Source organism: Vulpes lagopus, chromosome 6, assembly GCF_018345385.1.
Source record: "Vulpes lagopus strain Blue_001 chromosome 6, ASM1834538v1, whole genome shotgun sequence".
Taxonomy (NCBI): Eukaryota; Metazoa; Chordata; class Mammalia; order Carnivora; family Canidae; genus Vulpes; species Vulpes lagopus.
In genome coordinates this window covers 105,283,600-105,298,536 of record NC_054829.1, presented here as the reverse complement: position 1 = coordinate 105,298,536, position 14,937 = coordinate 105,283,600, and the positions used below count along the sequence as shown (strand labels likewise).

The 14,937-nt window shown below is 35.6% G+C and overlaps 1 protein-coding gene across 1 annotated transcript in view; it reads left to right on the top strand.

Moving 5' to 3' along the window:
• COL25A1 (collagen type XXV alpha 1 chain) overlaps positions 1-14,937 on the top strand; it is a 444,869-nt gene that overhangs the window by 261,782 nt on the left and 168,150 nt on the right. Inside the window, exon 5 of the mRNA XM_041759382.1 lies at positions 2,503-2,520. Within this exon, the coding sequence (XP_041615316.1) occupies positions 2,503-2,520 (18 nt within the window). The remainder of the gene's footprint in view (positions 1-2,502; positions 2,521-14,937) is intronic.

Sequence of the window (14,937 nt, the reverse complement as noted above, 5' to 3'; positions counted from 1 at the left end):
TGATCACTTTCCTCATTTATCCAGATAGCTCTATTGCGATGACTACAAGACTACAGCCATTAGACTGTTTCCTTTCAGGTATTCTAGGTGTCTTCTAGGGAATATCTGTTACATCACACTAAGAAGACTTGGCATAAGCAGTCCTGGAATCTTGTGTAAGGTTTGCATTGTGTAATACATGTTTTAGGGACAGTTATCAAATTTGTCATGTTATATGTATAATTTGGGGGAGAAGCCTCTCTATCAACCCCCTTCCATCTCTCCTTTTCATATTCCCCACCCTACACACACACACAATCATGCACACCACAGATATTTGAAATTCATATCACACATTATAGTAGTCTGAGTTTCCTGGTACTATATAATTGCTAATGCCTACATAAAAGTCAACTTTTTAATTTTACTGTCATTTATTGTTTGTTTTCACTACCACTAACATAAATCCAGAACATAATGTATATTTGTCTAGAATAACATACAAATGTATGCAGACTTTGCACTAAAATCATTTGTTCAGTGTAATGGTAGGGATACCACATTTTAAAGATAGACAGGAAAGCTGTGATCTGCAGAACAATTGTAGGAATAAAAAGATCTCAGCAATGATGCTTAACTCTATTCTTTGGTAAAAAGTATTTCTGATTTTAGACAATCCTACCTTTGGGTTTCACCAAGAAAACTTATAAAAGATGTAATGTATTCTGAGTTTCTTTAAAAGATGCATGTTCATATTTCTGAGTTTAGTTTGAAACTTCAGAAAGGACAGAGTTTAAAGCATCCAGAGAGAGACAGAGTGTCAGTGGGAGTGAGCATGTATTGTAATCTTGTCCATTACATGGATCTGGGAAGATCTGCATTTACATGTAGGTGGAGAGCTCTACCTTTGTAGATTCCCCATGTTTAGCCCTGATTTTAGGATTGTCTGTTACCCTCAAGAAGTTTAGCTGATCTGGTTTGTGTACAGATATCAGTTAACAGGCTGGGTGCCTGCTGGTCCTAGGTCTACATCTTCAAGCAGAGATTCACACTGTTGCTTGCAATCCAGGGGCCATAGGGAAGTTTAGAGCATCCACTCAGCTAAAGGCTGCTCCAATACCATTGTTTATCTGAGTAAGTCTGCGTACAACTGCAAATTTAAACTTCAGTGAAAGGCAGAATGACCCGGTGGAAAATGCTCGAACATTGGGATCAGATTTCGGTTTAAAATCTGGCTTTTCCACCTCTAGGCTGTGTGAGTGTTAGTTGATTTCTATGAGCCTCATTTTCTTCATTTGTAAAATGCAGAGCAGTCATAAGGAATAAACGGACTAACATGTCCAAAAGTGCCTGGTACTTGGAAAGGAATTAATGTTATTCATTTCTCCCTCTTCACTACTAGAGTACACAAGTGGTGTGAAAAACATCCACAGTAACTTTTTTTGCTTCCTTTGCTGGTTTGATTAGATAAAACCTGGCTTAAGATATTTTCAGACAAAACTCTTAAAAATCATCTGTTCTATTCCTGGTTAGTTAGAAAACAATTACCTAGAGAAGTTGTAAGCCTGGAGAGAGGCTGAGAAAGAAAGAAAGAGAGAAAGAGGGAGGGAGAGGAGGGAGAAGGAGAGTATTCTCTGGGAGTTGTACTAGTTCTGTGCTTTTCTGTATTGATACCCAGTGACATACAGCTGGTACAATGAGATTGTACATTATTAATTTATTTTTAAAGATTCCCTAACTTGGTGTACACTTTTTATTTCATCTCATCTTATATGAAACTCAATTAGAGGTTTTAAGAAGGTGATGTGTAATCAATACTTTTATTTACAGGTGATTTTCCTTAAGAAGCATTTACAGTTCTGCTGCTTTGGAATTTTTCTCAGCTTAAACAAGAAAGTGACATTCAAACTGAATTAGATTGTCCAGTGGTTTCCATGATCTATTGACTGAATAGGGAATTATGATGCACTTTAATTGAGCCCAAGACTTCTCATATTCTTTTTAAATGCCCTTTGGTTGGATTGTACAGAGCAAAAGACAGGTGTTAATTTTTAAAATTGACTTAAAGTATTATTGAAACAATGAGAAATCCAAAGACTCAGGGAATTCTAAAACTAAAAATATCTGCCTCTTTTTTTCTTGTCATTGTGCTCTTTGATATGTAGCTCATAGTAATAGTCTGTGCTAAAAGGCCTTCTATTTAAGTAATCCATTCATTACAATAATGTAGTTCACCTTTTACCTTCTTTTTCTCCAGTTTAACCCTAGAGCATACTAAAAGCCCTTGAGTCATTTTGGAGTGACATATAATAGACCATAATAGCAAGATTTTAGATAAGTATCATCGAATAAAAATATGATATTTTTAAAACCACAAAGTAAAATTTGTCAGTAGTTAGATACTAATATCTTCAAAAACATTTTGTAAAGATTTTCAGAACTAGTTTTGCTAGTGAAAGTATTCACTTATTCACTTACAATGACAATTCTGTAATTGTTTTCCTTTTTTCTTTTCAATTTCAGGGTCAACCTGGTCCTCAGGTAAGTGAATTCTTTTCCTAACAAATTGATTTCAATTTAGAATTTACTCAGTGAGGAGATTTTTCTGCAATTCTTTTCAAAGACTATAGAAAAGCTATGAACTGGTAATCATGACACCACACAGTAGACTAAATATTTCCCAGGAGTAAAGCTCTGGGGCCTCTCCAGGGTTGTGTGAGCCACATCAGCTGTTGGGCCAGATGGCAAGTTTAACAATGTACTATCATACAAAGTAAAACTCTTAACTGATCTGAAACAGTGCCACAGGACTTTAATATAAGATAAAATGACTAAGTAGATGTGGGTATGAACTGGTTTGCATTAGGTACTGATTAATCATGTACTAATAATGTTGCTGTAAATCCACACAGACTCTAATTATTTAGACGGTGATCAGACCAGCTACTTTTGATTCATTACAGACAGATATTGAATTTGATCTACATTTTCAATATAAACCAACTGCTGATGACATGATTTATAATTAAATGTGAATGCAGTCAACAGAAAAATCTTCAGAACTATAAATCATATTGAAGAAAATGAGGAAATTTTAGAAAGGGAATGAATGCGTAGGAAGATGAAAGTACAAAAGAAGAAAGTTGTCAGAAATGAAGAGTCAGTAAAAAACAACAAGCTCAATACTAATACTGATTGTGGTCTGTAGGAAACAATGGAGAAGGGAAAGCCATTATTAATGTTTTAGCTTTAACACCATAATACCTGTAAATAACATAGCTATTTATTGAGTTCCTCTTTCCCCTTGATATACCAAATGCTATTTATGCCCTAGATTATTTTGTAAATAAACAATTTTCATGATATTTTTGCTAGTCAATGTTCAAATTGTTTATTGGGAGCTAATTCTTATACTAGATCATGAGAATATTACTTATAGTTTTTATGAGCTCAGTGGCTAAGGCTATCTAACAAAACAAAAAAGCACGATATACTTCAGTAGAACAGTCCTTTCCATAGCATGTTCATGAGAAAATGTTTGATGTATAATTAATTTATATTCATATCAGAGGATACTCTTATTATTTGTGATTTCCATTCTTATTTTCTAAGTTGGCTCAATTATCAGAGGGGGGAAAAAAACCCTGCAAAAGAAAATTGTAGCTTGTTTCCTAAATTTGGAACTGCTATATTATGAGATGAAGTCAAAGTAAAAGGTGCTTTGCATGCTATATTTTACTTAATGCTTACAACAGCCCTGGAAAGCACTATTTTATACACACACATAACGCACACACACATGCACACACACACACTCAGAATCAGAAGAGATACATGACTCATCTGGAGTGACACCATAAAACAGAGGCAGAAGTCAAATATGTCTGTAAAAACCTCCTACCCCTGTAGCACTCAGCTCTCAAGAGAAGACTAAAAGGAGAGATGACAGGATAAACGAAGTTGGAATGCTGGTTCTGTGATTATTATAATCTGTAACATATTTTAAGTATTAATAGGACCTCTGTCTTAGCCTGGATCACCACTGCCTACCCTAAAGCAGTCTTTTAGATAAGGATTTGGGTATAAGTAATTTCTTTGGGAGACAATCCCAGGAAACATTGTGAGGGAGTGAGGAAATGATACAGGAAAGGCAGGATGGCCAGAAAACAGATGTATTCCTGAGGAAGTGGTGAGAGACTTATAGAGCTTGTCTCAGAATTGCCCACTGAAAGGCGGGGAAATGGATCTATTTATCCACTAATTTTCCTTCCTTCATTATTGAGAATTGTGGCTGGGTGTTAACTCCTCAACACTTCTGGCCTGCCCCAGGAGGTCCAGTGTGCTCCAGCTGCTAGAGGAGTGCAGGAAGCCATAGAGATGTAGGGATGTGTGGGACCTGTATTCACACTGCCTTGGAGGGAGGCAGGGATGAGGGTTGGCACCTAAATCTGTGATGACGTCCAAGTGCAAGAGTCCTTATAGACAAAACAAAGAGGGGAAATTCAGATATGGATGTAAGGACTTAGATAATTGGACAAAAAGAGAGCATTGAAAGCATATTAGTTAATGAGATGTTAAAGAAAATAACTGTAAGAAGAATATGTTCATGAATCTTGGTTTGTAGCCACAGTTCATGGGCAGAAGAAAGATGACGAACCAGCATAGAAAGCCAAGAATGGGCAGAATGTCACAGATCACTGTCACCAAGATCTGAAAATATATCATGACACTTAAAAAAGTAATGTCTGTCTAACTGCCTGTACTTGAAAATTTTGGAACCTTTCAAGGAGGATAGAATTGGCATTTTAAAATGGTGACCTGCTCTGGCTTTCCTTCATCTTGGCTATCTGTTTGACTTTAGTGGACACTCAGATCCCATGATCATTTTGTTCAAAGTGTCTCCCTCTTGTCACAGCAAAAGGATAAGCCATGGATTCAGGAAGAATAGGCATGAGGGGAAATGCAAGGCTAGGAAATAACTCACATTGTCTTTCTAAGGCACGAAAGGTAAGCAGAGAGTTTTGTTGGTATGCCCCCAAAGGAAAACTCTGACCTATGTCTGAACTCTACATCATCATCATAACATTTTTCAAAGGAAACTTCCAATTTTAGATTTTAAATTAAATAATTCTTAATGGGGTTTTTCATTTAGTGCTTAATGATTATTAATTATGCACTGAGATTTTTATGAATTATAGATGTATTTTGATATAAAGGCTCCTTTCCATCTGTATTTTTATTTTCCCTGCCACCTACTATAATGTATTACTTTCCTAGCCTCTGATCTACTTTTGGGAAATTTCTTCTGTAAAAATTAGAAATTAAATAGGCCTTTACCTCCAAGAATAAATTTTATGTATCTAAAAATATGAACACTGAGAAATGTGAATGTGTTTATCAATATGTGCAGTTATAGTATTTTATACAATTATATCATACATTACCATATTACCGTGAATCCACTTTTTCCTTGAGTAAATTTATATAAACTATACATTAAATCTATTTAACAGATATGTATAATGTACATACAGCAAATAAGCAAGGATTGTACATTTAATACCTAAATTAGGAAATTTTTATGAGTTTTTAAATGGTTGAAAGTATTCTTTTATTAAATTTCTCTTAAAATGTTCATGTTCTGTTTTTTGGCTTACTAAAAATGATTCTATTCATATACGGTGTATATATAGTGTACAGAAACTTATAATTGGGGGTATGCCTTCCTTTTTTTCCTTCATCTTTTTGGTGACTTAAAATGATATCCACTTTTTTCTTGAAATATCTACTTCTTTAAATTCCCTAATTTTATAATATTTCTTAGCTAAAATTCTTCATTACTAATTTTTTGTGAGATATATATATATTTTTTGTGAGATAAATATATATGTTTATAAATATTTATTTATTGAAATATATATATATATAAATATATATATATATATTTCAATGTGACTAATGTGCCACATTTCTTCCCTGCTTATCCTGCTCCTCCCTTATCCCATATTGGGGCGATGGCTTCTTAGCACATATTGTTAACTGTGGGAAAAGGGAAGAGCATGAATATTGCAAAATTTTCTATTACCCTCTCTTCTCATCTCTTTTTGCAACTAGTTAAGGAAGAAAAAGGAAGAACAAAGTTTGCTACCTAACCAACATTTCTCCAAACAAATTCCCTTTACTAGTCCTCAAACCAAGTTTCTCACCTACTCCCTGAGTCGTAACTATGTCACCCAGAGATAACTCCTTAGCTGGACTACTTAGTCCACTGAAAATCCATACTTCCACTGAGTGGGTAACATTGTGAGAGATGCATTTCTAAAATCCAAAATCCAAGTTTACAGATTTTCCATTAAGACAGTATTACTGATACTGTTTAGATTGTACAATAAGAAAAAATTTTGGTGCATTAGGAATAGGTTTTTGTGGATTGAGCTGGGAACATAAACCATATTTTATTAGGATTCCTGTGGGAAGATACAATCAGATTTCCAAACAGCTAAATTCCAAAAAAAAAAAAAAAAAAGAATTGTCAATGTTTAGAGATTATACATCCTTTAAAGTTTACTAAAGTACTTAGACAGAATTATAATTGGCAACTTGTTATTCATGTGCAAATGTTTATGTCAGTAGTGTTCTCGCATAGGTTGAACATTCCCACGTCATCTTATTCACAGTATTATTCAGTGCAAAACTCTTCCTTAGAGAGGGAAAGGCTCGATTCTGCTTCTTCGATATCACATTTTCTTTAGTAAGGACTTCTAGGTTAATAAAGTTTTATTTTGTAGACTGATAGTAAAGAGGGAAAATGTCTGTTACTCAGGAATTTCTTCTGGTCATCTTCTGAAAGCTGAAGACGGCTTAGGTGAATTTAACCTAGATTGTTAAGAAATTGTGAAGACTGCAAGGCTAAATGACTGCAGTGATAGTATGAAACTGAATACAAAAATAAGCCTTAGGAAAGAGAGGTGAGTCTTTGCATTTACCTAATTGGGTGAGCAAATGGTTCTTGGCAAGGGAAATGAGATGGTGAAAGGGTATTAAGAAGGGAAAAAAGGCAATTCTAGCAGCTGTGGTTAAGATAAGAAAAGAGGCAGGGAAATGAATGGAGAGGATGCTGCTGTGAATCCACTGTATTAAAGGAAATCAAATCCTCGGAGAGGGAAAAAAAATGGGATAGAGTAAATAATGTTGCAGAAACTAGGGAAAAAATGGCTGGGAAGAAGAAAAAATAAGGGATGACAGAGCAAGTAAGGGAAGAAAGGAGGAAAGGAAATTAGAAGAAAGACAGCTGAGTGTATTTCAAACTAGAGGTCAATGAGAATTATTTGGGAAGGGTGGAGTAAAATTAATCTATTGAAATGAAAGTCACCCTGTTTGCTCATTAATTCATATTCATATTAGCACCATGTTTGTTCATTAATTCATATTCATATTAGCACACTTTATTAGTTACCATAAAGTTTTTGTTTAGCTCCTATGTACAAGGCACAGCAATAAGGCTGTGAAGTTGTGGTGAACAAGACCGACCCAGTCTCTGTTCTTTTGGCAGTTCTTTTAATATTGGTAGTCAAGGAGAGCATTAAAGTTCTGTCAATTCTGGAAGACCTGCCATTCTGAGGATGAGTGCAACCCCACCTGCCAGTCCTGCCCTGTACCTGCACATTGGGGAATCCCCAGGTATCATGGGGACCTTAAATGTAAGGCATTTAAGGAAACTTTTCCAAAATGTAGGTGAAAAAAAAATGTAGGTGACCCATTGCTCTAAGTGTGGTCCTGGTGCCATGCCTTAGTTCTAAGAATTGAGTTTCTGCCCACATTCAGACACCCCTCTTCTGATAGTTGAGTCCTGGCTCCCCATGCCCACATTTCCTGTCCACATGACTCTTCATGCCAAGTCCTCCTTTTCCTTTCCTGTCTACTACCAGGCTTGAGAGTTGTGGTGCTTATGCTGGATGCAACCACAGAACAGTGAAATCCCTCTAGCTCACTGCCTGCCTGACAATTCCACATTTTTGTTTCTCTTGATTCTGATTTCCCCATTGCCATTCTGCAAGCTGTAAGGATATGTCTGCCTGGCCGGTCATGGCTGCAAGGGAGATGAGTCAGGAAAGTGAACATTTAGCTTCTTCCTGTCTGTATGACAGAGATACTGAGAGTTAGGATGGAGCATAGCATCAGCCAGTATCATCCCATATATGTCTGCTGGGTAAAGTTTTTTTCTCATGGTTCTGATTGTGTCATTCCGACCCCCAAACTTTAAATTTCAATATGATTATCATTTAGAAGCCAACAAAATCTAATCATTTGCCTGACATTTAAATCTTTTGATTTGGCCTGTTTTTCTAGCCCTATCTCCCTCTAATTTTTCATTAATGCTCTGAACACAATGCTTCATCCAAATCAGATACAGCTCTGTACTTTTTTTCTCTTCAAATCTGTTTCTCTTCATTTGTCTTTTCTTAGAATAGTCTTTTCTCAGAACCGTTTCCCTCTTCGCCCCTAGGCATACTGGTTTCCACACATCCAGATATGGTTACCTTTCATACTTACCTAAGTATCTCTTCTTCAATCAAGATAGCTGCACTCTTGCTAAATCCCCACAGCACTTTATGTGGACAGATTTTTATACTACTTTACAGTAGAGAGGGGCATAGATAATGAAACCAGAGAGATTGTAAGTCAGATCTTAGTTTTTCATTTACAAGCTCTGTGACCTTGGGCAAGTTACCCAGTCCTCTGAATCTCATTTTCCCCATCTGTAAGGCAGAGATGATAATTTCTTATCTCAACAGATAGTGTGAGGATTAAAATAAGATAATATATGTATGACTCTTAATGCATTGCTTATAACATGGCAGGCACTCAATAAATATTGATTTCCTCCCTCTGTTGTACTTTTTCCTCCTTCTATTGTATTATAGTCATTTATACACACCCCTTCTCTCTTGATTGCTAGCTTTTATGGTCTCCAAGGGCAGAGTTATGCTTTCTCTCATCTTTAGTATCCTCCATAACATTTTACTTAGTACCTGGTAAATAGTAGATGTTCAACAAATGCTGTTATGAATAGTATATGTAAAGGTAAGGAAAAAGGAGCTGAAGGAGAAAGAAAACTATCACTTTTCTAAAATTATCAATTTATCTTCATGATTCTAAATGTCCTGTCATATTACCATGTGTCATCAATAATGCCATTTAAAACAGGTCTCTGGGCAGCTCTGGTGGCTCAGCGGTTTAGCGCCGCCTTCAGCCCAGGGCATGATCCTGGAGACCCGGGATCAAGTCCCACATCAGGCTCCCTGCATGGAGCCTGCTTTTCCCTCTGCCTGTGTCTCTGCCTCTCTGTGTATCTTTCATGAATAAATAAATAAAATCTTTTAAAAAATAAAAAATAAAACAGGTCTCTGAGTTTCTAAGCTCTGATATTTTACTGAACATTTGTCAATTTTAATATCTCACTTCCACTTGGTTTGGAGAGTTTGGATATCTTTGTTTCCTTTCAATATAGTAGTTTATATATTAATATTTAATATTTGGTAAAACAAACAGATAGCCTTAATCCAGGGCCATTCTTATGATGTATTATTTTAGTTTTTAGCCATTTATTTATAGGGTTCAAGGCTTATCTTTGATTCTTAATAATCAAGACAGTTATGGAAACTAGTTTATGGTGGTTGTGTTTAATGCCACATTTCTTAAACAATAATATTCTCCTACTAATAAATACTTTAATAGAAATTGTAGAAACTATTTTTTAAAAAATACTTCTCAGGAGTTCATCTTGTGTGCATTATGGAGATACAATGGCCTTTTATTCGCTCCCAATAACTCCATCAGTATGTTTAATAAAGGTTAAGGGGATAGTGGAACCACTGTATTAAGTGAAAGATACCCCTTCTGTACCAAGGGCATTTCTTTTGCATAAAATTTTCAGAATTTTAAAGCCCTCCTCGTAACTCCCCTTTGGAGTCGCATGTGAGTATAAAGGAAATATAATTCCCTTAGGAATTTGGAGGACTAATGCGGCATGTATGTTGTAATTCTGTATTACTCAGTGAGAAAAAAATGTAAGAGAAAACCACAAGCAAATACCATCAGACAACTGCACATGAAGGCGTGTGGCTTCCATTTGTATTTTTTCAAATGCACTTGAAAGAAGTGGAAGATGTCACATTGCCTTTTTCCAACAAATCCCCTTTTGCTTTTTTGTTGTTGCTGTTCTGACATTGTCACTGCCATTTCACAATATTTCGCTAAAATGTACAAGAATCAAGCTGTGTGTGTCTTGTAAGGAATTATTCCCAAATAAAATAGTATATTTTGGAACAATATTTAACTTTATGTTCATATGTTTTTAATTATATACTAAGCTCCTTCTAACCTAACACTTTAGCAATTCCCATATTTCATGTTTGTGTTCCAGTCCAGGCTTTTCCAGATCCATATAGTCTCACTTGGGGGCAAGGGGAGGACATGTACATTCTCTGATAAATTTGAAAAGCATGTGTCTGTGTGTGTGCATGTGTGTATGTGTGTGTGTATAGAAAATACTTCTTTTGCTCAATACATAATAGAACTATCATATTAAACTAGTAATGTATTCTATCCTGAATAAATCATTTTAGATCTGAGAAAATAGTATCATTCCCCATTATCTATATTTTATGTAGTAGTTATATGATAAAGAAAATTATTATAAAAATCTTAACATTTTAATTTTTTTTGTATTTTATTAAGTAAGTGGTTAATTGAAAGACTCCATTGTACTCCATATAGCTTATACCTATATATACTTAACACTATATAAATATATACTTATATACATATAAGAGCTTATTTATTTTATTATTACCCATATTTCCTTTTTTACATGGTGATTTGTATATTGAAACGGTATAACATCATCTCAACATTTAATTTTAGCTTAAAAATTTTTCCCACTGAAATTAATCGAAGAATTTGTTTCTGTGAACAACGCCATGCTTTATTTTCATCAAATATATTGCTTTTAATTCTGTCTGAATAAAGGTGTATGGGACATAGCCTTTCATGAATAATTAAATTATTCCAACTTTGATTTACATATGTTGAAGCTGTTATCAGTCCCTAAACTTACTCATTTTTGTATCTCAATTTCTTTATAATGTGATGATATAGAGAAAACACACACTAAATTTTTATTGAATAAATGTCTACAGTTGGGACACCTGAGTGGCTCAGTCAGTTAAGTGGCGGATTCTTGGTCTGGGCTCAGGTCATGACCTCAGGGTCCTGAGATTGGGTTCCATGCTGAGCATGGAATCTGTTTGTCCCTTTCCCTCTCCCTCTGCTCCTCCTTGCTGCCCCCCCCATAAGTAAATAAAATTAAGAAAAATAAATGCCTACAATTAATAATTCACATTTAAAGATAATTTTATATGCATTTGATTATGAAATGACTGAAACAACTGAAAATGCCAACTTTTAGGGTCTGTTTTTATTTATTTTTTTATTTTTTTAAGATTTTTATTTATTCTTGAGAGAGAGAGAGAAAAGAGAGAGAGAGGCATGGACATAGGCAGAGGAAGAAGCAGGCTCCATGCAGGGAGCCTGACATGGGACTCGATTCCGGGTCTCCAGGATCAGGCCCTGGACTGAAGGCGGTGCTAAACCACTGAGCCACCCGGGCTGCCGTAGGGTCTGTTTTTAAAGGGAGCATATGGAATACATTGAGTAGGGTTAAGGGAATGGTCTACACGGGCAGACACCTGTGTTTAAATACTGGTCACTTACAAACTATATGACTTTGAGCAAATTGTCTGTTTTCCTTTCAGTTTTTTAACATAAAATAAAAATGGTGGGCTTGACTTAATATATGACTCAGTGAAACATTTAGAAGAGTGTATGGCATTTGTGTTATTATTAAAGTCCATTTATGCACATGTAAGCATCTACATTAAAAACCCTCTCACATGAACACTCACACTGAGAGAGCCGTGAAGTCATACAACCCTTATAATAGGACCTCATCTTCTAGATAAACATCCAATAGAATAAAAGCCTCAAATCATATAGAAATTTAGGTTAAGTAGTTCAATTTTAAAATTAAGAAATTCATGAAAAGTGATTATTACTGTTAGATGTGATTATAGTATGGGATTCTCTAAAACAAATATTTAGTGTATATTTGTGTGTGTAATTTTTTTCTAAAGATAGTGAGCAGTTTTAGTTAGAAATATTATTCTTCAATGAAATAAAATTAATTTACTTTGAAATGTTTCAAACTTCAAAATATTTTATTTATAAATTTTCTCAAGTAATGTAAGTGTATGTAATTTCACATATATGTTTTTATGGATTCCTTTGTTTGATAATTTTAATATGCTAATAGAAATTCTTAATCAGCTAAATTTATTTTCTCTCTAAATATCTCCAGTCATATTTAATTGATACTATGTTTAAATATGGAATGTATTTATTGGACCAAGTGGAGATTAAAATGGAGGAATGCTTTAAGACAGCAGGTAGAAAGATGGCTCCAGAAACATTTTATTCCATCTTCTTCCTTTTGGGTAGGTCATATTTGAACTTATTTTAAATAATAACTACAGGAGGCTCTACTACCTTCCTAAGTTAATGTGAGCCTTTACACTTCTGGTTTATTTTTTTCAAATGATCAGTGCATTCAATGCTAATTATTTAAGATTTAGATCAGCCATAATTCATTGTCATAACTCACATTTAGTAAATACTCTTTCTATAAAAAAAATACACCAAAGGGTGCCCCAGTGGCTCAGTCAGTTAAGTCTGTCTCCTGCTCAGGTCATGACCCCTGGGTTCTGGGATCAAGCCCACGTAGGACACCCTACTCAGTGTGGAGTCTACTTCTCTCTCTGCTCCTTCCCCTACTTGTGCTCTCTCATGCTCACTCTTTCTCTCTTAAATAAATCAATAGAATATTTTTTAAAAAATAAGAAAATACACTGAGATGAAAACAAATCAAAGGTGATACATCCTTAATTGATATAGTTGAATAAGTATCAAGTATCATTTAGTAAGAATAGTTATGGCACACTTTCCTTGAAACCTTTTACCTGGCAACCTGAACTATGGAGCTATCTGGAAAACAATAAAAATAATGTGATTTTCAATTTCCAAAAGTAATGTTACTCCTTGCAATAAATTCAGGGCCACCATTTACACTCACACAGTTGTGTGCTGTGCAAGGCTACTCAGCAAAGGCACAGGAAAGGTCTGAAATTCAGCTCATGCTTCACTTGCCAAACTATGAGCTCTCGCTTAGGGCTACATCTACCTGGAGGAAAACCTCCTTATCTAATTAATACACTCTCAGTTTGGTCCATCAGGACCTGTTACTTACTTGGAGAAAACTAAGCAGTCTTACTGGAGGGCATCAGGGTCTGAGATGAGAACAATGTGTTCAGGAAGAAATGTAGACTGGGCAGTAGGCAGAGTCCTGTAGAGAAGCCACAGTTGTGTGTACAGTAGCCAAGTTGTAGAAATGAGTGAAATGACCAGAACGTGTGTATGGAGGGTAAGAGAAGTCATGGGTGGAGGACGGTTAGTTATGAAGTACGTAGAGGGGGAGGAAAGGAAGATCTCCTACAGAGGAAATCCCCATCAGATCCAGAAGAAGATAAAGGAGGAGTGGTCAGCTGTGTGAACTATAGTCACTGGGTTTCCAACTATAAGGTTACTTAGCAATTTTAGTGGCCTGGTGGTTTTCAAAGTAATATTGCCATGGTTTTCGGAATAATTCAGTATTGAAAATGTGGGAAGAATGAACATAGAACATTCCTTTCTAAAAGCTGGGAGTCACAGATGAGAGGGAGACAGGAGCCAAAAACATCTGTCCATGTTTGAGACATCTCAAAAAAATTCTTTCATGGAGTTCATCTTCAAGAGACTGTACAAAGTTGTTTTACTCCTTTTACTACTAGTCTTTGCTCTCTGAACTAGTTATGAGTCAACAGATGAGAAATTAGAGTGATCTCAAAAAGTACAGCTTCTAGCTGAAATCAAATGTATCCTCATAAACATTCATTGGAAAACATGTTGGCCATACAGATACCTGTGACTTTTTGACTGTCAACAGGCTATTCAGGGAATACTAAATTTGACTCTGATAACTTCTTAGAGACCTCTGTTGCAGGAAACCTGATAATGTATTTACTGATACTTACCATGTGTAAAGTACAAGACTACATTTGAATTAGGAACAGAAGAGAGGAAGAAAATAATACTTACATACCATATGTTCTTTTAATTACTTTCTGCACCTCCATATGAGTTAAATATTGTTTGTTCCATCCTACAGATGCAGAAACTGAGGGTCAGAGAGGTTAAGTGACTGCCAAAGGTCATGTGTTAGTACGTATTAAAGCCTCCAGAGGCATTGCTTGTTGTATTTCCCCATATACCTTTCTTCTTGCCCTTAGGGGCCCTGATAGCTTAGTATGAAGCACAAATCTTATACCTAGCATGGTGAGCTAAGTTTTATAAAAGAATCACAAGTGCTTTAGGACTTCAAAACAGGGAAAACATCTCCAAAGGAGGATCAAGTAAAGTGAAGGGAAGAGAAATCACTGAGATGAGCTACCAATGACTGGTGGTAATGACGACAGTGAGGTTGTCGAGGGGGGTGGAGACAGGACGCTTACTGGACTAACATTTGTACTGGGACTAAGATTTCTTTCAGAAACTCAAATTTCTACTATGTTTATTTTTTTTTCAAATAGCTCCATAGCTCAAGTTGCCAGGTAAGAGGTTTCAAGAAGGTGTGCTATAATTATTCCAAGTCAAATGATAATTAAGGATGCTTATTTAGTAGAAAGAATGGCAGAAGCATCTCTGCTTACAGAAGTGACAGCTGTGAAGGGCCCTCTGAGAACAGCTAGTATTCAAGGCTGACTCGAGGACAGGGTCCTCATGGGGAATCAGGATGGGGTGGGAGGG